The sequence below is a fragment of the Andrographis paniculata genome, unplaced genomic scaffold (assembly GCF_009805555.1).
Source record: "Andrographis paniculata isolate CXL003 unplaced genomic scaffold, ASM980555v1 Contig82END, whole genome shotgun sequence".
In the NCBI taxonomy this organism is placed as follows: Eukaryota; Viridiplantae; Streptophyta; class Magnoliopsida; order Lamiales; family Acanthaceae; genus Andrographis; species Andrographis paniculata.
The window spans coordinates 4,038,303-4,063,346 of record NW_026137620.1 but is presented as its reverse complement, the minus strand read 5'-3'; the positions used below and the strand labels follow the sequence as shown (position 1 = coordinate 4,063,346).

Below are 25,044 nucleotides of genomic sequence, written 5' to 3'. Positions count from 1 at the left end.
AACTTACAACCTTATAAAAACAACTTATACCCTTTACCATCAAGTTATGTCTACATTTTTGTTGTTTTTTATTAGTTATTATATATATAGATTAAATATTAATTTTAAAAAATCGGGCCAGGCCAGACACGGCCCATTCTTTATGGCCCAGGCAAGGCCCGGTTCATTAGCATGCCGGGTCAGGCACGGCCCGAAAGTCCGGTCCAAGCACGGCATGAAAAAACTGTGCTTGAACCTCCAAAAATAGGTCCGAAGGCAAAAATAAGCACGGCTCGAAAGTCCGGTCTGAGCACAGTACGAAAAAATCTTGATTGGGTCCGAAAAATTTTCGGACTAGTTACGCTAATAAACCGGGCTGAACCAACAACACAAGTCTTGACTTGTATATATTTGGTTCGGGGAATTGTATTATTAAAATATATTCAATTCTAAATTAATTCAAAACTAAAAAACGAACAAAATAATTAAAAAAAAAAAAAAAGCAGGCCAGCAAACTGGGCCTTGCTGTGCCGGCCTTTTCAAGTCCGATTGAAAATCGGGCGGTCCGACCCAACACGATTTTTAATAGGGAATTGCCAGCCCTAATTCTACATAAGTTAAAAATTAATTAATACAAGTCGTGAAGGAGATGTTTTTATTTGGAAACCGACTTGCAATTGAATGATAGATAGATAACAGTTAGCTTGGTTTAAGAATCGAAACATACTTTTATTGTATGAGCTCCGACAGACATGACATGGTATGAAGATGGAATCATGAAAAATTACTCCACGCGTGTAATTGAGGATTGGATTGGATTGCATCTCATCTTTTTCTTTAGGAAAGTGAAGGAGCATCGATGCCTGCCTGCACGTGACCCATGGATGGCGTGGTGGTGGTGTTCCAGTTCCACTAAAATTCCATTATTTTTTACGAGGATAGGATAGGATAGGATACTCCCCCGCCCACTCTCTTACTATGCTATATACTAAACCATGCTTACTGCTGTGCTTTCTTTCTTCCTAATCATGATCATGATCTGTCTATCTGAATTATATATATCTTTGGATATTCATTCATACAACAAATATACCCTTCCTTCTTTCTCTCTGCAAACAGAATCTGATTCTTCATTTGACTTTTAAGGAACGAACCACCTGTCCAGATGTCTGCTTCCCAGATAAATTTAATCCATAAACACAGCTTGCAGCCATGTGCGATGATGGATTGGTTCATTGATTGATTACCCTTATAGTTAGAATTAGATAGAAAGTGCTTTATAAAGAGGAGAGAACAAGCAGGAACAGGAGAAGCATATGACAAAATGAGAGAGAGAGGTTAATAACAATAACAACCCCAGCTGTTTGTTTCTTATGTACAAAACTCACTCACTCGCTACCATGTCCAACCTAAGTAGAGAACAAATCCAACATCTCCAATCTCCTCTTCTTAAAACTTGTCCAAAAGAACACAAAGAATGATACATAGATTATAGATATATAGATATAATAATAAATAAAGACCTCAACTTAGCATCGCCATCTCCATCGCCATCGGACATGCAGCAAGCAAGCAAGCAAACGCTGTTCTAAAAGCATCACAGCGCCGTTCGTCAAGGAAATCCTTTCCATTCCCGGGAGCCAAACCTGGCTTCAACCTATACATGCGAATCACAGACACTATATATATAGATGATATATATATATGTATATATATATATCTATATAGGCCTCACCCACTCTCCCTCAAGCAATTCCCCGGCAACAGAAATCTAAAATCCTCTGCCTTCTCCAGAAGATAAGCAGGAAGATGGACAGCCGAATACGAATGTGGAATGGGTCCCATTTTTCCAATTATTTCCTTGAAGGTGTACTCTTCCGGAAGCATATCAAACAAGTCGGCCCCTCTGCAAATCACTCTTTGGATCCTTTTCGGATTCAGGAAATGGGAAAACCTAACCCGATCAAAGTGGCTGTAAGCCTTCATTTTGAATACAAACTCGCTAATTCGTCTGAAGCAAAAGCTACAGTGCCACCCAGCATCCGCCAAGATTTCATCAGACTGCCTGTAGTGGGCGTATCTTGTCTTTCCACCTTGATATACATGAACAGAAGCCCTCCAGCTGTTGTTGTCGACAAGAAACTCAAAAGAATACAGATAGTTTCTCAAACGGAGGTGGAGGATTGGAGGGATGCCATCGCACCACCGTAAAAGATTGATAGTGTGTCTGCTCGGGATCTCATCAACATCTGACATTAATAAAAGATCATCGTCCTGAATACCAGCTTGTTTGAGTAGATAATCAAGTGCAAGCCTCTGATATGCTTCCTCAACAAACGGATTCTCTCCCTTCCTAAATCTCCCCGGAACTTGGCCATAAGTCAATCGTGGCTCAAGATACTTGAATTGGTCCCGAACAGTTGAAAATACAAAAGGTTTCGCCAGCCCAGTAAATGTTGAGTTTGACTCAAGAAGGACAAACTCCGAGACATATGGGTACAACTCTTTCCATCGTATCTTAAGAATGTCAACCTCGTTGCTGAACAACACTGCATCAAAAACACGCCTCGGGTATTCACGTATCCCCCAACCATGGAGCTTGCACAGATTCTCCATCGAGACATTCTCGTGATAATAATGAGGTATTTCGTGGAAGGGCTTGGGCGGAGACTCCCATAGCGGCCGCAAAAAGTATGTGATCTTTTGGCCGTGAACGTATACAACAAAAAGACTCGTTGGAATCAACATGAACAGAAAGAGGCAAGCTCTAATGTCCAGTCCCCGCAGAATACATTTCAATCTTGACATACTCAAGGCCCGCCCCGATTCCTGCAGATTAAAAACACCAAAACAGATTACAAATCTGACCGGAACAATCGACCCATATCGATCGATACACCACAACTCAACAGAACAGAACCTTATTACGCATTGATTGTATAGCTCACAAGAGACATAAAAATAAAAGCACTCAGCTCTATTTCAATGGCGTTAAAACAGGCAACAACTCAAGGCTTTGAGCAACAGAATCACTCATCCAAACATATGAACCTTTCTGTACAGCCAAGCACTCAAATGTAAAAATACAGGCACAAACTGAATCAGGGCTCACAGTTACAGCTATAGTTTACAGGATCTAAAATCTAAAGTCTCATTGATTTCTTCCTCATAAAAAACCACAAGGTTTGAGACTTGATCCATTGTGTGGTTTCAAAATTGAAGCAAAAAGAAGCGATGTGTTCGTGACTCTTTATTCAACGAATAAACACTTTTTCCCAAGAGCTCAAACCACAGAATTTGAACTATTTTGATTTGTATTTAGCACAAGCATAAAATTATCTGAAACAGAATATGAAAACAGTATCTCAGTCAGGAAATCAAAAATAAAATCTGAGCCAGATATCAGAAAAGGCAAAAAAAAAAAAAAAGTTCGATTCGTCCATATGTAAACGACACAAAAACCTAATTTACCTCGTCACAGGCGCCGCCGCATATGTCATCAGTTTTTTTGGAACAATAATGAGATCCCCCTTCCGCCATCGCATATACCTTCTCACAATATCTCGATACGCTGCACATAACGAGCACAACTCTCGCCGGCTTCAATCGATCACCTAATCTCGAGATCGGGAAATGTAAACCCACCAAAATCAGATCAAAACCCAAGCGGAGATCTCCCGGAAACTTTTGAAAATTCAGGCGACTAGGTCTCAGATGGAGCGCCGCATCCAAAAGACGACAGCAAAATCAAGAGCCGCAAACACCCTGCCCTAATTTCGCAACTTTTTACTCCAAAACCCTATCGAAAGAATTGAAAAAATAGAAACCAAAAAAATTGCAGAAATGAGAAGAAATGGTAGAGAGAAGAAGAGAAATTATGTGAATGTGCGGGTGGGTGGGTGGGTGTGTGTTGGAGCCGCTCTGGCGAATGAATGAATGGCAGATTGGCAGTTGTAAGGATTACAAGAAAGCCGTTTGTCTTGTCGCCTACCTCTCTCCTTCTCCTTCTTCAATTCCATTCCATGCCCCGATATATAAATAATAATAAATAAATATTTGAAAAGTTGGGAATATCAGACTCGATTTTACTGAAACGCCCCTTCATTGATTCCGATGATTCTCATTTGATTGCTGGCACTTTAGTCATTTCAGGTTTCTTCGCTTGGGCTCGGTCTCACTAACGCGTCAATTGACTTGCTCACGAAACACTTCATCGCGTGTCGTCTCTTTTTGATCCTTTCCTTTTTATTTTCATTTTCTTATGTATGTTTATGGTATTTTATTTTTTTCAGTTATTTGATTTTTTATTTTTTTGTCTGGGCTAATCATGTGTGACAACTAATGATCTTACGGTCACAAGTTCAACCCCTATACCACCATCAGGTCATTCCTTACACGACTATCATTTGTATTTTATGTATATATCTAATGGTATATTTGTAATTTATGTATAAGTTAAAGGCAAAATTGCACAAAACTCATATATAGTTTCACTAAATTGTGTCAAATCTTTCATACTTCTAAAACTGCGTCAAACTTGATAACTTATATTTTGCATGAAATTTATATATATATATATAGATTGATGTTTTGAATACATTTCTACTTATTTTTGTGTTAGTTTATATTATGTTAAAAGCGAGCATGAAAGGAAAGACAAAATACAAAACCAGAGTAAAACATGCTCCTTAGTCATGCCTATGACTAGGGCATTTGAGATTGTTTGGAATTTCATTCTAAATAGAGAAAACTTGAATCGCATAATTTATCTCGAAATCACCCTCATAACATATCAAATTAAGTCCATGATACCTTGGAGGCCCAAAACATGTGGAAAAGTTGTCATAAAAAAAAAAAGTGAAAAAGTAATACACCCAAGCCAATTTTCTCTACCAATAAAGTAAAACAAGAAAAATATGAGTCGGACCGATTCAAGAAGGGATAAAAAAAATCTAAATAAAAAAGAAGAGACAGAAAGAGAACCCTAAACAGACATGGAGAACACAAGTTGATGAACATCTTCTGAAGGAGAGCGCCGCGACATCGCATTCCTAAAGGAGACGACGAACCGACAAGCTCCCGACATAGAAAAACTTCACCAAGATGCATTCCTATCTTCTTTTCTTTGTTGTTTTGTTTTTCTTTATAAGGAGCTAAATTTTTTATCTAGTATAACGATCGATTGACGATTTGAGTTTCATGATTTTGTGCGATCGACTCTTTAATTTATAATTTCTATTGACTTCTTTGGTGTTCGTAAAAATTTCTGTGTAGCAAATTTTCTTGATCTTATGTGATGGCCCATATTTAGGTTGAGTTTGTAATCCATAGTTAATTGAATAATTACATCCGTAATTGTGTGATTATTTGATTTAGTGATAATAAAATGTTTATGAACCATTTTAGAAATTTACGATATGATTGCGATAATCTTGTGTAAGAAATAGCTATTTATAATTGGGCTTTTTTAGAGTTTAATGCGATTTAGAAACTCAAATTGGTGGGCGTACCTTGGATTTCTTTTTTCAATTAGAGAATTAATTAATAGTCGTATCTTAATTAACGATTAAGTAAGGAAAAATTGGAAGTGAGGCGCGGTCGGCTTCTATAACCAGTTTATCAAAATATTTAATAGAATAATATATTCGATTGATGATCAACTTCAAGTTTCACCTCTAAAATCAATCATTGGATTAGGCATTTTTATTTGAAGTTCTTGATTTCTTTAATTTTCTTGATTGGTTTTGCTTTTGATTTTATTTTAGCTAGGACTAGACGTAAAATTGGAAAACTCTCCATTCTTAATTTGATCATATTGAATAAAAGAAATAAATCAATTGATCACTGTGGAGACGACCCTACTTAATATACTACGATTTGTCGATTAGAAAGTAGGAAATTTTATCGCGAACATTGTCAAATTTTGGCGACGTTGCCGGGAATTGGTGCCTGATTTTTTTTTCCCTTTTATTTAGTTTGATTTATTTTTTAGATTATTTTTTTTTTATGCTCCGCTTTACTTGCGCAGGCAAGCCGATATTCGATCCTGAGATTGAAAGGACTGTGAAACGATTACGGCGAGAAACCTGACAGTGCAGGCAGATCCGACCAGAAGCTAATCTTTCTAACGCACCAAAATTATCTCCTGCAGCTTCAGATTGGAGTCGTCCCAGCGTTGATCTAAGTGGCACGATAGCAATTGAAGAATTCGACATGACCGATGCAAACCGCACACTAAGAGAGTGGGCTGCTCCTGATTTACATCAGCAACCCCATTGCATTAATTTTTCTCGAGATGATGATGAAGTAACTTTCGAATTAAAATCTGAACTTATACATCTTTTACCTTCACTTCACAGATTGTCAAGTGAGGAGCCACATAAGCATCTACTGGAGTTCAACGTGATTAGCTCAAGTATGAAACCACCGAAGGCAACTTAGGATCAATTGAAGCTGCGAGCTTTTCCTTTTTTGTTGAAAGATGAAGTGAATAATTGATTGTACTCACTACCCTTTGGAAGTATCATGACATGGATCAAGGTGAAGAGAATTTTTGGAAAAATACTTCCCTGCCTTTCGTGTTGCAAATTTGAGAAGAAAATTTGTGAAATCAAACAGCACCCTGAAGAATCATTGTACGAGCATTCAGAAAGATTTAATGGCTTGTGCACTAGGTGTTCACATCATGAAATTTCTAAGCAGCTCCTTATTCAATATTTCTACGAAGGATTGAACCAAATGAATAGGAGCGTCAATGATGCAGCGAGTGAAGAAGCCCTGGTGAATAAAATTTCACAAAAAGCACAAGAATTAATTGAAAGGATGGCTGAAAATGCGCAACAATTTGGTACTCGAAGTGCAGCCCTCGTCAGTGCCGTCGAAGAAGCATATAATCAAAGAATAAAAGCTCTTCAACAACAGATGACCGAGTTGACATCCATAGTTCGACAACTAGTGATAGGGAAGACGCATCAGGTTTACACTTATGGACTTTACTCGAGATCAAACCACCCTACCAACACTTGCCCCACACTACAGTCTGGAGGAGTTCCGATGGAGGTTATTGCAATCAGTTACATGGTGCCACGTCAAAATTATAATCCATACTCAAATACATATAATCCTGGTTGGAGTGATCATCCTAACCTCAGCTACGGAAACAAATTGCCCCATATGGCTACACTGCAATGATTCCGAGCACACCTCACACTATTAACTACCTCTACCCAATCAAGGTATGTCATTAGAAGATATAGTGAAAACATGGCGTCTCACACTCTACAATTTCAAAAGAAAACTAAGAGCAGCATCGGAAACTTATTACAAAAGATCCATAACCTACCATTCCGAAAGAGAAAAATCAAGAAAAGATCGAAAAAGAAATAGAAAAAGAGGCATCGACGGAACCAAAAAAAGGTAAGACCAAAAGAATTTGATTTTCACAATTTGAAATTCCTCATTTTACTCACATGTTGGAGAAGTCAAAGGCACAAGAGAAAGAAAAAGAAATCATGGAGGTTTTTAAAAGAGTCGAAGTAAATATCCCACATTTAAAGGCAATCAAACAAGTGCTCCGATATGCCAAATTTTTGAAGAATTTGTGTACCAATCAAAGGAGATAGAGACGAGATGAATTTATCGTAGCTGGAGAAGATGTTTTAGGAATTCTACAGAGAAAAATACCTTCAAAGTGTAGAGATATAAATATGTTTTCTATCCCGTGTAAGATAGGAACATCTGAAGTGAAAAAGGCCATGCTAGACTTAAGCACTGCGATAAACGTTATGCCAAAGACCATGTACGATATTAATACTTTGGGGCCGTTAAAAGACACAGGAATAATAATTCAATTAGCTGATAGGACTAACGCATATCCATAGGGGTTATTAGAAGATATCTTCGTTCGGGTTAATGAATTAATATTTCCAGCCGATTTTTATGTGTTGGACATGCATGATGAGAAATTCTTTAATCTTTCCCCCTCTTTTGTCGGGTCGACCTTTTATGAGCATTGCACAAACAAAGAGTGATGTGAGACAAGATATTTTAACCATAGAGTTTAACGGTGAGAAAATTCAATTCAATATTTATAACTCCATGAAACATCCTACGGAACATCATTTGGTTTATGCTATTGATGTTGCCAATCATTTTATGTAGGAAACATACAAATCTGGTGATGGGTCAGAGGGTAAGAAATCTGCGATTTAAACTTTAGAATTGCATTATGATCACAATTTTGTATTTTTTGCAGGACCATAAACAACAACCCAGACCCTGCAATTCTCCAATCTCGACGAAAAGTTGTGATCACCTCTTATTGTCTATGGCTGAAATGACCATAAATTGCTTCCATATTTTGTGAAGGCACCCGAGCTAGAACTCAAACCGCTGGCGAGAAACTTGAAATACATATATCTAGGGGAAAATGACACACTGCCCATCATCGTATCAGCCTCACTATCCGAGACACTAGAAGACAAGTTTGTCCGAATATTAAAAGATCATAAAGAAGCCATTGGCTAGACTATTTCCAACATCAAAGGGATAAGCCCATTCTTTTGTATACATCGAATCATTCTAGAGGAGGATGCAAAGCCTGCTCGATAGGCCCAACGACGACTCAACACAATGATGACCGAAGTTGTGAAAAATGAGGTGCTTGAACTTTCGGAAACCGACATTATATACCCCATCTTTGATAGCCAATGGGTGAGCCCTATACAAGTGCTCGCAAAAAAGGCAGACGTGACTGTTGAGGAGAACGAACAAGGTGAGTTGGTGACTGTTTGCAAGCAAACAGGTTGGCGCCAGCGCATCGACTATCGTAAGTTAAATGCAGTAACAAAGAATGACCATTTCCCTCTCTATTTTATTGATAAAATGATTGAAAAATTGGCTATTTGATCTTATTACTATTTCCTATATGGTTTTTTAGGTTATTTTTAGATTGCGATCTCACCCGTTGATCAAGAAAAAACTACATTTACATGTCCGTTCGGCACTATTGTGTATCGTAGGATGCCATTCGGATTGTGTAATGCTCCAGCCACATTTCAAATGTGTATGGTAAGCATCTTTTTTTTAGTATGTTGAGAAAATATTTGAAGCTTTATGGATGATTTCACAGTACAAGACGATACATTCAATAACTGTCTAGACCATCTATTCAAAGTTTTACAAAGATGCATAGAATGCAAGTTGATTTTTAATTGGGAAAAATATCAATTCATGGTAGAGAAAAGTATTGTATAGTGGTGTCGTCCAGAGGTATAGAGGTGGATAAAGAAAAAATCAATCTCATAAATTCTTTACCTTACCCCACTCCTGTTAGGGAGTTGAGATCTTTTCTTGGACATGTAGGTTTCTATCGATGATTTATTAAGGATTTCTCCAAGATAGCAGCTCCCATGTTCTGTCTGCTGCAGAAGGATGCATTATATGAATTTAATGAGGAGTGTAGAAATTCTTTCAATCAGATCAGGGCTCTCTTGACATCGCCTCCGATCATATAGCCTCCGGACTTAAACCTCCCATTTGAAATGATGTGCAATGCGAGTGATGTAGCTGTTGGAGCTGTTCTTGGACAAAGAATTAGAAGAACACCTCATGCAATTTATTACGCTTCCAAAGCCTTGGATGGAGTGCAAATAAATTACGCCACAACTGTGAAAGAACTTTTGGTTGTTGTGTTCGCTCTCGAAAACTTCATTTCATATTTATGTTGTGATTTTTCTGACCATGCAGCCTTGAGATATTTGATGACAAAAAGGGATGCAAAGCCAAGGCTCATATGGTGGGTTCTGCTTCTACAAGAGTTTGATCTCGAGTTAAATGATAAAACATGTGCCAGAAATTTGGTCGCCTACCATATGAGCCATACTCTGAATGTGAGGACTAACAACCTCTTCGAGAACTCTCTCCAGATGAAAAACTATTAGCTCTCATTGTTTCCAATTCCTGGTATGCCGATTTGGTCAATTTTTTAGTCAATAATAAATTTCCCACATGCTGGCCCAAGGCGAAGAAGAATAAGCTAAAAAGCGATGCAAAATATTATGTTTGGGATGATCCATATCTATAGACGCATTTTGTTGATTAAGTGATCAAACGTTGTGTCGATGAAAGCGAATACCATTATATTCTCACCTTTTGTCATGCCATGGCCCGCGGAGGACATTATGGATCCCAGAACGGCGGGAAAGGTGCTCGATAGTGGATTTTATTGGTCCACACTCTTCAAGGATGCCTACATATACTATAAGTCATGCAATATGTGCCAAAAAAATGGAAATATTTTTGCTCGGAATCAAATGCCCCAAACCCCGATGATTTTTGTTGAAATTTTTTATGTATGGGGTATGGTTTTCATGGGTTCTTTTCCAATCTCGCTTGGCTATACTTATATTATTCTCGTTGTAGATTATGTATCGAAGTGTGTAGAAGCACAAGCTACCTGAGCTAACAAATTATATGCGCAGATTGGTTATTTCCAGTGTAGGATTGTGGTGTTGATTACACCACAAAGAAGCTATCATATCTCACTTAAGTTGGGCCAGCCTCTATTCAAATTTGGTGTTGATGTAGCACCAATTGAGATTGCTTCATTTGACCCAATTTAGTCATGTTCAAAGTTTCTTTACTTTGTCCACCTATTCGAATCGGCTGACAAAAAGTTTTCGGCTTTCGTTTGAATTTTTATGTTTAATAATTTGTCTCCCCCCCTTTCGAATTTAAATAGCCCATTATTGATTGGTGTATCAGATTGGAGAGGTGATGTTTGGATGGGATGTGTGACTGTTACAATTTGAGTAATTTAAGTTCTTGTGGCCTGCAAGAGTGATGATGATAACTCTCGTTTCGCTTGTTCAATAGAGTCAGTGGAAACATATGAACTGGTGTTCCGCTCATCTGAGTCCTCCAGCTGCTTCAATTTGAGCGGATCCTTCTCTAAAATTTCTTGGAGAAATTCTAAAGGTAAATTGTTCTCAAGAGAAGTTAATTCATTTAATTCATCTATAAAATCATAATTTTCTTCCTAAGGTTGGCATAATGCTCCGTTCATTGAAAATGTGACTTTATCTCCACCGATGCTCTATGTAATTTTGCCTTGAGCGACGTTGATATTCGCTTGAGCGGTGGCAAAGAAAGATCTTCCCAAAATAATTGGAATTTCTTGGTCTTCGCTCATTTCCATAATAAATTTATTTACTTGCACGAGTACATTATGAATAATCTCTTTCGGGAGTCTTACTGATTTATCTGCAAGTTGAATTACAGTTCTACATGGCTTAAGTTCATAAAACCCTAATTTACTGAAAAAGAAAAAAAAACATAAGATTGATACTAGCTTCTAAGTCGTATAATTCCCTAATCGGTTTCAGATTTCCTATAGTACAAATAATCATAAAGCTCTCAGGATCGTTGAGTTTCTTTGGGAGCTTTTCTGTAAACATGGCGCTGCACACTCCTTCGAGCTGCACCGTCCCATCCACGTCAGGAAATGATCATTTTCTATTGATTATATCATTTATGAACTTAGCATATTGTGGCATCTGCAGAAAAGCATCAATATAAAGAATAGTGACTTTAAGATTACAAAATGTGTGCACAAACTTTTGAAACTCCTTGGCGTTGTCCTTCTTCCTGAACCTTGTTGGAAAGGGGGCCCTAGCTATTGTTTGGTTTGGCTTATTCTCTATTTGAGTTGGACCCGAGCGGCTTGCGTCACTCATGGCTCATTCGGACAAACTTCTTCATTTGGGGCTTGATTAATATCATCTTGTACTTGTAAATTATTTAAAACAATAGGGGTAGAAGGGTGATTAATACCTCTGTCTAGTAGCTATGGCAGTGCAGTTCGCTTCCCTCCCTTGTCTCAACAGTCTTTGCTTGGTTTGGGACAATCTCAACTATCCCAAGCAGCGCTCCTTTTTCACCTCAGCTTCAGTGTTTCAGATATCTATCCGACCTACATTTCGAGTATTTTTATCGAGGCAGATGTATGTCTTTGAACTCCTGGTTTGCCCGCTCAGTATTTCTCCATAACTCATCCAGACTCAAAGGCTAATTTGTCGCTGCGGGATACTAGGCAAAAACAGGTGCCTTTTGCGGAAAGTGGGGAGTCTGAAGATATGAAGATATGGTTGTTGCGGATAATATGCCCCTTGGTAGTATTGCGGCGCAACAAACTGCTGTGGCTGGTGGAATTGTTGTTGAGGGTGAGGACCGGCTGAACCCCTTCTTGAAATGATGATAGCGAGGTTGATTTCTATTGGCCATATAGAAGACCTCCGCTGGGTTCTGAGTCTGCACAGCTGAAACTCTCAGCGACCTGCAGGCTAGATTGGTCGACAAAGGCACACTCCTCAGTGGTCACGACCTCGACCTATTTATTTTTATTATTACCAGATAGATCATGTTTCATGAGCTTAGCCAGCTCCTTGATCTGGACAAACAGATTGTCTATCCACGCATCGTGCGAAATAGTGGCAGAAACCTGGTATAGACCCCTCGATGGCTCCGGCCTGCTGGTCTCTGGCCAGCTCGTCTGGTTGGCTGCCATCTTTTCTATTAATGCCCTCGTTTTGGAAGCACATGGCCCCATGATCGAGCTACCTGTTGCCACATCAAGAGACATCCTTAACTTAAGAGTGATCCCCGAGTAGAAAATCTGGAGCTCCATGTAATCAGAAATCTCATGGTGTGGGAAATTGCGGAGCAATTGCTTTAAGTGACTCCAAGCTTTGGGCAGGGTCTCAACAACAACCATTTTGAAACTCAGTATCTCATTTCACTGACTAATGGTTTTAGACACAATATGGTATTTACTTACGAAATGACATGGATTAAGGTCATCTCTGATAATCAAACTCGAGAAGAAAATATCTAATATATTTGGGAAACTTACAAATGACGAATCAAAAGAAGAATAGGATAAATTGAATTCAAAAAGAAATCACTCTTCTCGAGCAAGCACTTTCGAGAATCTACGGACTGTCCGAGGCTGCCGATACATCTTCCGTCTATCACGCAATGGCATCTGAAGCTCAAACAATCGATTTGCCATCTCGGCGGATGGAATCTCTTCAAAGCTAGGGTAAACCCTCTCTAAGTTGTTCTCATATCTAAGTTGTGTCTATCAAGAAAAAAAACAAGGTTATATATACTAAATGAGAAATTAATCTAAGCCACACATCTTAAGTGGCAAATTAATCTAAACCACACATTTTGATTAAGATCAAAGGATCACAACCTCTAAGCAAACAAGTAACTTCGACTGAGTCCGGGTTGCAATCGGTCTGTCTAAGGTTGGGTTCGGGTGATCCGAAGCCGTGTCACAAAGGCTTGTGCTGCTTCCTTGAATGTTCCAAGAATTGGGTAGAGCGAGTCGAACCACTTCCTAGCTTCACCTGCTAAAGAGACGGGAAGCAGTATTAGATTAGCAGCATCCTCTGTGATGCCATGCGATTTGGAGGTGACAGTGATCCTGTTGAAGTTCTGGAGATGCTCATACGGGCTTTCATTGAGCAACACATAAAACTGACTTTGGCTGGCCAGCCCTACCAGCGTTGGCTTCACCTCATACTTTCCGGAGCCTCTGGGTACATAACTTATAATTAAAGTATTATCCAGCAGGGATTGATAATGAACGTCCATCGGGACTTCAGCAATTGGGCGATTAACGGCCTGGTATCCCTGGAACTGACTCAATTGGGGCTCAAAAGTAGGTGAGGTGGAGTGTTGGTAGCGGGGTTCGCAATGGCATAAGCAGATTGGGCCGCTTGGGCAGCAATGAAAGCAGCTTGGGTAGCTTGGGCATGCTCAACCTGAGCGAGATACGCCTGCATTCCAGTCATTCCTTGCTGCAAGCTAGTCAGTGTCCTAACGATTTGCTCTTTAGCAGACATCAGGATATGGGGGACAAAAGTTGGTTAAAGTGCAGTGGGGACTTGAAGCGGCACCTCCTGCGAAGATGCAAATGTGGCGGAGTTGTTGGATGTCCCAGCGGAAGTATGGAAAGCTGGGACGGCAGTGACAGGGGCATCGGTGTTTTCTTTGTTGGCCATTATCCGTTCTCGGGTTGTTTCTCTGAACAAACATCTCTAAGTATGAGAAGAAGAAGTGGGATTGGGATTGGTTTCACGCTGAAAACGTCCAAGAACCCTGAGTTAAGAATTTCCACATAAAAAAAAAGTTAGTACAGAGACAAAAATTGACAATTAACAGAACGCAAAAGTAAATTATGGGGCAGAACTAACTTAGTTCAAAATGTTATTCCTTGAGTTTAAAATCTCCGGCAACGGCACCAAAATATTATAAGAGAAAATTTGTATTTAGGTAGGGAATTTATATAAATTAATTCAATAAAATGTGAATTATTGGGTGTGTTCAGATATAGATGATGAAAATTAAGTTGTAGACCTTGAATCGCCTTATCATAATTTTTTATACTCTTTTTACATGTGAGTTTCCAGGTCGAACACAGAGATTTTAAGTCACGAAACTAAATTACAAATTTCATACAAAGTTAAGCGCAATGGAAAAGCGATAAGATGGCTCGCTCAAAGGAGAAATTTAAACGGAGACAATATTTAAATAAAGCGATTAAAGTGAGCGGTTGATGGGAGTTGTAATGAGGTTAGCGCGCAAGTGGTGGATACAACGAGAATGGTGGTGAGCAAGAGCGAGTAGGTGTAAAGTGAGCGAAATATAGATATATGAGTGACAATAGGCGAACGGTAAGGGAGATCAGATAATGTTGTGTGTGATCTGTACGTTCCTTAATGGCTAGAGATTCATGGATGTAATGAGCGAGCGATGTTAGTGATTAAGCGAAACATATACCTATAACACGTAATGACAGAAGAAATGAATGTAATTGCGCAAAATCATTAACACAGAAACTTAGATTGCTGATACTTGACTTTAAGGGATTTACAACAAGACTTCAACGACGTCCAAAATTAGAACATTATAAGTAAGAAATGCTACTGTCACTAGACATTCCTATGGCCTAATAGACAAACATCTATGCCCCTTTAATTATCATAAATTCTGTTAATAAATACGACGTAAATCTAGGGTTAGATAATCAATTCTTCTATGTTTTTTCTCAGGGAAACAAAATTCTAAGTTTATCATTTCAACACAAAGATAAAACAGGAATAAAGGTGCGTATGGAGAAATCATGAAATTTCATTAACTACTAGAAAACAGTAAAGATCTACATTACAAAAGTAGTATCAAAGCTGTAAATCAAAACAGTAAACTAATCTAGAAAATAGTAAGGTGAGCAGCCAGAAGAGGAGAAAATATCGACTCCAATGGCCATTCTTAACTAGAGAACTCCCTTACAGGATTGGAGCTCTCGGAAAGCACTGAAAATGTGCATAAAAGTAAGAACACTTCAATGTAGTGTGTAGCGTTACAAATGGAATTTGTCCTTATTTAGATCTCTTAAATCGGCAATTGCATAGCAGTTAATCGGCACTTGAAAATGCTCGGCAGTTAGGCGGTTGAATTCGGTTAATCTGTTGGACCAGTTGCACTGGGCGTAACTCCCTAGTCGCCGCTTTGCTTGCCTCAATGTCGTGGGCCGCCGCTGCACAATTCTAACAATTCGATCGATGACGGCGTTCGTGAAGAATTTAAGAAAAAAATTCCAAAATTATGGAACTCCATTATATTATTGTTATCATTTTCTTAATTTTATTTGCATGTATTGAGGTGGATCTTTGTCACTTAGACAAGCGCCTATACCAATTGTTGTCTCAGCCGACGAAATTGGTATGGATAGATAATGTGCTTTTGATTAGTTTGTTCGTAGACAATTTTATGTTATTTATTAGTTCTTGTTTTAGAAAAATAAGACATGAAATAGTAAGTGGTTTGGCAGATATCATAGGGGTTTTAGGAGTAAGTACTATTTGGAGCGCTTACATTGGTTTATTTAGCGTAACGATATTACGATACACGTGGTATCAAATTTTTCTATATGTTATTGAAGGATGTATATAGTTTGTGTCAGCATACATTCTTTCTTATCGGGCTGTCCAGGGAATTGTTTGGAGTTACCCTATGTGTCGTGGGCTGCCGCCGTGCAATTCTAACAATCCGATAGATGACAGCGTTCATGAAAAATTTGAGAAAAAAATTACAAAATCATGGAACTCCATTATATTATTGTTATCATTTTTTTAATTTTATTTACATGTATTGAGGTGGATTTTTGTCACTTCCTTCCACAGGCGGCAAGATGAGTGAGAATGAAAATGAGAGAATTTCTTGTACACCTAAGCCCCACGAGGTGGCAGCAGTGTTTGACAAATATAATGTTGGGCAATCAACATTCAACTCTTCAATTTCCGTTAGTTTGATCATATTTTCATATTTGTTGTCTCAGCCGAAGAAATTTGTATGGATAGATAATGTGCTTTTGATTAAATTATTTGTAGACAATTTTCTGTTATTTATTAGTTCTCGTCTTAGAGAAATAAGACAAAAAATAGTCAGTAGTTTGCCCGATATCATAGAGGTTTTAGGGGTAACTACTATTTGGAGCACTTATATTGGTTTGTTTAGCGTAACGATATTACGATACACGTGGTATCAAAATTTTTTATATGTTATTGGAGGATGTATATGGTTTGTGCTAGTATCCATTCTTTCTTATCATGTTGTACAAGGAATTGTTTGGACTTACCGCCGCCACGGAATTCTAACAATCCGATCGATGACGGCGTTCGTGAAGAATTTGAGGAAAAAATTCCAAAATTATGGAACTTCATTATATTATTGTTATCATTTATTTAATTTTATTTGCATGTATTAAGATGGATTTTTATTACTTCCTTCCATAGGCGGCAAGATGAGTTAGAATAAAAACGAGAGAATTTTTTGTCCACCTAAGCCCCACGAGGTGGCAGCGGTGTTTGACAAATATAATGTTGGACAATTAACATTCAACTCTTCAATTTTCGTTAGTTTGGCCATATTTTCATATTTGTTGTCTTAGTCAACAAAATTTGTATGGATAGATAATGTGCTTTTGATTAATTTGTTTGTAGTCAATTTTCTTTTATTTATTAGTTCTTGTTTTAGAGAAAATAAGACAAGAAATAGTCAGTAGTTTGGCCGATATCATAGAGGTTTTATCAGTAAGTATTATTTGGAGCGCTTTTATTAGTTTGTTTAGCGTAACAATATTACGATACACATGATATCAAATTTTTTTATATGTTATTGGAGGATATATATGGTTTGTGCTAATATACATTTTTTCTTATCGGGCTGTCCAGAGAATTCTTTGGACTTACCGCCGCCGCGCAATTCTAACAATCCGATAGATGACGGCGTTAGTGAAAAATTTGAGGAAAATTTTCCAAATTCATGGAACTCCATTATATTATTGTTATCATTTTTTTTAAATTTTATTTGTATGTATTTAGGTGGATCTTTGTCACTTCCTACTACAGGGGGCAAGATGAGTGAGAATAAAAACAAGAGAATTTCTTGTACACCTAAGCCCCACGAGGTGGCAGCGGTGTTTGACAAATATAATGTTGGGCAATCAATATTTAACTCTTCAATTTCCGTTAGTTTGGCCATATTTTCATATTTTTTTGTCTCAGCCTACGAAATTGGTATTGATAGATAATGTGCTTTTTATTAGTTTGTTTGTAGGCAATTTTATGTTATTTATTAGTTTTTGTCTTAGAGAAATAAGACAAAAAATAGTCAGTGGTTTGTCCGATATCATAGAGGTTTTAAGAGTAAGTACTACTTGGAGCGCTTATATTGGTTTGTTTAGCGTAACGATATTACGATACACGTGGTATCAAATTTTTCTATATGTTATTGGAGGATGTATATGGTTTGTGCCAGTATGCATTTTTTCTTATTGCACTGTCTAGAGCATTCTTTGGACTTACCACCGCCGTGCAATTCTAACAATCCGAGAGATGACGGCGTTAGTGAAAAATTTTAGGAAAAAATTCCAATTTCATGGAACTCCATTATATTATTGTTATCATTTTTTTAATTTTATTTGTATGTATTTAGGTGGATCTTTGTTACTTCCTACCGCAGGCGGTTCACCTAAGCCCCACGAGGTGGCAGCGGTGTTTGACAAATATAATGTTGGACAATTAACATTCAACTCTTCAATTTCCGTTAGTTTGGCCATATTTTCATATTTGTTGTTTCAACCTACAAAATTGGTATGGATAGATAATGTGCTTTTTAGTTTGTTTGTATGCAATTTTCTGTTATTTATTAGTTCTTGTCTCAGAGAAATAAGACAAGAAATAGTAAGTGGTTTGGCCGATATCATAGAGGTTTTAGGAGTAAGTACTATTTGAAGCGCTTATATTGGTTTGTTTAACGTAATAATATTACGATATACGTGGTATCAAATTTTTGTATATGTTATTGGATGATGTATATGGTTTGTGTTATTATACATTATTTCTTATCGGGCTGTCCAGGTAATTGTTTTGACTTACCGCAACTATCGTGGGCCACCGCCGCACAATTCTAACAATCCAATCGATGACGGTGTTCGTGAAGAATTTGAGGAAAAAAATCCAAATTCATAGAACTCCATTATATTTTTGTTATTATTATTTTTTTAATTTTATTTGCATGTATTGAGGTGGACCTTTGTCACTTCCTTCCATAGGCCGCAAGATGAGTGAGAATGAAAATTAGAGAATTTTTTGTCCACCTAATCCCCACGAGGTGGCAGCGGTGTTTGACGAATATAATGTTGGACAATCAACATTCAACTCTTCAATGTCCATTAGTTTGGCCATATTTTCATATTTGTTGTCTCAGTCGACAAAATTGTCCCGAGTTAGTGTGGTGTGGTACCTTTAAAAAGTACTTGTCCCGAGTCAATGTGGTGGGGTAGGGATGTAGAATTGTCCAGTATTTGCTTGTCCTGCTTTTATTCGCTTTTTCAATAATAACTTGAAACCTAGAGCTAAGAAATGTGTGTTTCTAGGTTATCCCGAAAGTATTAAGAGGTATAGATTATGAGTAACTTTAAAACCAGATTTTAAAACACTCATAAGTCGTGATGTGGTTTTCAATGAAAATGAGATGCTATGTTTGTAAAAATACCTAGTTATTATAATGGTACTCAAAATAAGGTGAAGCAAAACTATTTTGAAATTAATAAACCTGAGATTAATTTTGAAGACAATAGCACTAAAATTGCTTTGATCCAGTGCATTCTGAAACTATTTTTGATCAAACAAAATATGAGTACTGATAATTCTAATATTATGCTTGATTTAGAATTTAATAATATTTTGAATGACCTAAAAAATTTGGATGATTATCAGTTAAAAAGAGATAAAAGTATGAGGCATATAAAACAACCTTCTAGGTTTGATGATTATGATATTTCTTCATTTGCTTTTGGTTTTTTTGAATTTTTAGATGGTAATGAACAAAAAATATATAGTGAGACAATAAAATCAGAATTTAAAACTGATTGGAAAAACCAATGGATGAAGAAATTAAATCTATAAACATTATAATACATGAGTTTTGGTTCCAAAATTACTAAATTCTTCTGTTGTAGACTGTAAGTGGCTATATAAAGTCAAACAAGAAAAAATAAATGGAATTTGATTTACGGCAAGATCAATTGCTAAGGGATATAATTATAAGGATGAGATATTATAATAGGATTTTTGCTCCTATCGTTAAATATGCTATTATTCGATTCATGTTAACTTTAGTTGCATATTTTAAGTGGGAACTAAAATATTTAGATGAAAAATAACTTTTTTACGTGGTGATTTGTATGAAAATATATACATGAAACAACTAAAGGGTTGCCCTGATAAAATTAAAATTAATCATGTTTGTTTTTTAAAGAAATCATTCTATGGATTAAAATAGTCCCCTTAGACAATGGAATATTAAATTTGATAATAATATGAAATCCTTGAAATTCATTATAAATAAATTCGAACATTGTCATTATTTTAAAGTAGCATGTAAACATCCAAACTTCTTGCTTTTATATATTGATAATATGTTGAGTTCTAGTTTGGAAACAATAAATCATATGAAAAATTGTTTAAGAACGAAATTTGATTTGAAATATCTAGAGGATGCAAAAGTAATTCTTGGCATGAATATAGTGAGAGAGATATGCAAAATAGTGTGTTGTTTTTAAAATAATCCTCACATATTAAGAATATTCAGAAGAAATTTTTTTATGTATGATGGAAAATTCTCATACGTCCCTCTTGCATCAAACTTCAATCTTTCAAAAGAACAATATCCAAAATTTAAAAATAATGTAAAATACATTAAGAATGTTTCATATTCTAATGCTACAGGTTATATTATGCATGTGATGTTATACACTAGACTTGATTTAGTTTATGCTATTAGCTGCTTAAGTCGTTATATGGCTAATCCTGGTGTAGAATATTTGAATACATTGAAATGTGCGTTTAGGTATTTGGTTGGTACAATTGATGTTGGTTTAATATTTGGTAAACATATTAGTGAGATTAAATTAAATTGGTGCGTGGATTCTAATTATGAAAACAATAGAGGTTCTAAAAAAGTCAACTATATCTTACGTCTTTACTTTATGCGGATCTTGTATTAGTTGGAAGTCACAACTTGTATTTGATCTTTCTAATCTGAATGTGACTATAACAGAAGCATTAAAAGAAAATTTATGGTTAAAAGGCTAGTTAAATGAAATTAATTATTTGTATAATAATGTTACCATTTTTTCAGATAGTCAATTGGGTATCCAATTGTGTAAAAACCCTAATTTTTCCATGATTATATTTAACACATCGATGTACAATTCTATTTTGTTGAAGATATTAGTGTGAAAAATTTAATAAAATTAGAGAAAATACCTAATGAATATAATCTTGCGGACATAGGTACTAAAGTGTTGTCTATTACTAAGTTTGAACTATGTAAAAAATTATTTTAACATCTTTGATTAGTCTATCTACTATAAATTTGTGTAGTTAACTAACGACTAATTATGTATATTTTTGTGTTTTTAAAATATACTTATTTGTGTTGTTTTCGCTAGATTTACCCAAAGAAACCTATGCTTAAATTAGATGGAAGATTTGATATAAATTTGGGCTAATGATATTTCATTTTGCGGCTTTAATCCAATACCACAAATATATTGTACTCAACCAACCACAATGCAACCCACATTATTAATCTGGCCCATTATACATTTAGAATTAATCTCAACCCTTGGATGTAGGATTTTAATGTTAGCCATTAATTTAATACATACCATAAATATATATATATATGTGGGTGTGTATATGCATCCCGGATAGTCACTAAGTCACTCATTCATTCCAACTATCATTTTTTCATTACACTAAAAGTCCACTTCTCTTTCCCTCTCTACGTGAAATACTCTCCTCTATCTCCCTAAAAACCCTTCTCATAATCAACTTTCTTTCTTGCGCAGTACGGGAGCTCTCTTCCTCTATCCATTAGATTCAAAGCTTTATTTTCTCTTTCACTCCTGATCCGTAGAGTTGAAGGTTTCCCGATAAGGTTTTAGGTGGCGGAACATCTAATCGATATTATTAATGTCACGGTTAGGTGGTAGTGTTTTGTTTTTACTAGAGTATATAGGTATTGCGAGAATAAACTCTATCGTTAAACCGAGTCGAGGATGGATCCTCCGGTGGTTGACGTTCTAACCCAAAGATAAAACGGTTTTCGTCTCCAATGAGAGTGGCACCTCTAATTGTTGGAGCTTCAGCGAACAAAGTGAGAGGGGAAATGAGTTGGGGAGGTTGCCGGAAATCTAGAAGAGATGAGAGAAGAATGAGAGAGTTATTGATGTTGGTTGTTAGAATGAAGGGTGGAGGCCCTTTATATAGGCGTCTCCACTCGGCCAAAATGGCAGGGGATCAATAAAGATCATAATTACCACTTTAATTATCGATGTAATTTATTCTAAATTCAAACCTTCCGTTTGAAGCAGTCGTAATTGATTCTAGTTACAAACTTTCCGTTTGTGATGATCGTAATTTATTCTAATTTCAACTCTTCTGTTTGAAAAGATTGTAATTTATTCTAATTTCAAACCTTTTGTTTGAGATTATAATAAATCTATCAAACGGATAATATTTTATCCAAATAATACTGCGACTTAGGCCATATACCCGGGTTTAATTTGGGGTTGCACAATTTGGTTTGTTTGGAGACAGGAAAAATAGCCAAAATATTAACCAAATCCCATATATAAATAAATAAATTATTTATTTCTTCTAAATTAATCTAATTAATTTGGTACACTAGCCCATCGCATTTTCACTCACAAAATAATCGATTACAAAATAACCGATTATCCAACAATCTCTCACATGAGTGTAAAAGCCCATAAAGGACAGAAGTCCAGTTCTATCCCTGTGACAAATTGATACATCAGGATAGGTAGTTTTTGGCTTCGAACTTCCATAGTCAATGTTACAGAGTGTATTGGTGGCCCAGTTGACGTGATGCATTGAACTGTTCCACATCTGCGTGCACTTAGTCAATAATATTGACGTGCCGCTATATCAGTCTTAACTTTGTTCTCACGTTTTGATCCATTTCGGACATGGATCTCGTCTTTGGATTCATAAGTGTTTTGTTTGAACCGGCCCACACTTCAAACTTATATAGGTAATCCTATATCAAGTTATCTAACTCACACATTTAGGATCATTAAGAGTCATTGACTCAACCTCACCACTTTTGCACATTATAACGCTCATTGCTTTTCAAGGAATTGTAATTGAGTGTTCGTGCCGGACTCTCACAGCTTAGTTTTTCCATTGAACCAAGATTTGGGATTTTCAAGTGATTTGGTTGGGTTACCACTGTAATTATCTCTATCTTGTGGATTTAAAATCCATTCCCTTTAGCAATTTGTACATTTGATCTCTCTACAACCCTTTGGTTATCAGATCCGCTAGGTTTTCTATTGATTTTACATATTCAATAGTCAAAACCCCACTAGTGATCAAATGCCTTACAGTGTTATGTCTACGTCGGATATGTCGGGATTTACCGTTGTAAATTTCATTCTTAGCCCTTGCTATTGCAGCTTGGCTATAGCAGTGAATCATTACGGGAGGTATTGGTTTAGTCCAGTATGGAATATCATCCATGAAGTTCCTCAGCCATTCGGCTTCTTCGCCAGCTTTGTCCAAGGCGATGAACTCTAATTCCATTGTGGACCGTGCAATGCACGTCTATTTTGTGGATTTTCACGAAACACCTCATCCTCAAATCGTAAATACATATCCACTTGTAGACAGTGAGCCTTTTGCATCGGATATCTAATTGGCATCGCAGTACCCTTCAAGTACCGGTGGATATTTCGCATAGTGTTTGCCAAAATTCAAAATAAATTTAAGATAACTTAATACTCTTACTAGCGCTTTCCAGTTTTCATGACTGGGTTGCTAGTGTATCGACTCAGCATGTTTACAGGCCAAGCCAGGTCAGGCCTTGTACAATTTGTTAAGTACATTAGGCTTCCAATAATTTTGACGTAGTCTTCTTGAGCTACGGGGTCTCCCCTATTCTTGTTCAAGTGTACGTTGAGGTCCATTGGGGTTTTCACTGGAGTGTTTTCATAGGCATTGAATTTTTTCAATATTTTTTCCACATAGTGATACTCAGTCATAACAATACCTTCGTCTTGTCTTAAAATCTTCATTCCAAGGATGATGTTGGCTAGCCCCAAATCTTTCATGTCGAAGTTACGACTCAACATGCATTTGACCTCATTGATCAGACTGACCTCTTTAGCCATGATTAGTAAGTCGTCTACATATAGACATATTATGATAAATCCGGAAGGTGTTTCTTTGATGTAGACAAACTTGTCACACTCGTTAATTTTAAAATCATTTGATAACATAACATTATCAAATCTCAAGTGCCATTGTAAAGGTGCTTGTTTCAGCCTGTACAAAGACTTGATCAGCTTGCACACCTTTATCTCTTGACCAGGAACGACATATCCTTCCGGTTGTTCCATATATACCTCTTCTTATAATTCACCATTTAGAAAAGCAGTCTTCACATCCATTTGGTGAATCTTAAGATTGTTCAAAGATGCAATCGAAAAAAGCATTTAAATGGATGTTATCCTGGTTACCTGTGAATTTGCGTTGAAGAAGTCAAACCCTTCGGTTTGTTTGAAGCCTTTTACTACAAGACGGACTTTGTATATGTCAATAGACCCATCAACCTTGAGTTTCTTTTTCAAAACCCATTTACACCTTAGTGGTTTGCAACCTTCGGGTAGGTCATATAACACCCAAGTGTTATTATGCATTATTGAGTCTATTTCAATATCTATTGCTTCCTTCCAAAAAGGGACATCAGGACTAGATTGTGCTTTCTTGATCGTTGATGGATCATTTTCTACCATATACGTAAAAGAATCCGGACCAAAGGTTTTCTCGAACCTTGTCATTTTGCTACGCCTAGGCTCTGAAGCCTCTTGATCAGGGCTATTGGTCATTTGTCTTTTTACGCTCCGTAGTTCTTCATCTACGGATTTTGGGTTGGACTGCATCATTTCCTTACAAGGGTAGATGTTTTCAAAGAATGTGGCATTCTTTGATTCTATCGTAATTCCCTCAGTCATCCCAGGGATTTCCGATTTGTGAACTATGAAACGATAAGCACTACTATTTAGTGTGTATCTGATAAATATGCAATGTACCCTTTTTGGGCCGTTAGCGACTTGGGTTGGACTGCATGCTTTCCTTAAAAGGGTAAATGTTTTCAAAGAATGTGGCATTTTCAGATTCTATCGTACTTCCCTTGGTCATCCCAGGGATTTCCGATTTGTGAACTATGAAACGATAAGCACTACTATTTAGTGCGTATCCGATAAATATGCAATCTACCATTTTTGGGCCGATAGAGACTTGCTTTGGAGGTGGAACTTCCACTTTTGCTAGGCATCCCCACACTTTGAAGTATTTGTATATGGGTTTTTTGCATTTCCATAGTTCGTAAATGGTGGCATCC

The 25,044-nt window shown here is 36.9% G+C and overlaps 1 protein-coding gene across 1 annotated transcript; it reads right to left on the bottom strand.

The window, feature by feature from the left end:
• Positions 1 to 1,275: 1,275 nt before the first annotated feature.
• On the bottom strand, positions 1,276 to 3,956 carry LOC127241442 (uncharacterized). The gene is made up of 2 exons (XM_051260494.1): positions 3,451 to 3,956; positions 1,276 to 2,808 (listed from the first exon to the last, which is right to left on the bottom strand). Exons 1-2 carry the CDS (start codon positions 3,556 to 3,558, stop codon positions 1,711 to 1,713), a joined length of 1,206 nt encoding a protein of 401 aa, XP_051116451.1. The 5' UTR covers positions 3,559 to 3,956; the 3' UTR covers positions 1,276 to 1,710.
• Between the last annotated feature and the right edge of the window lie 21,088 nt (positions 3,957 to 25,044).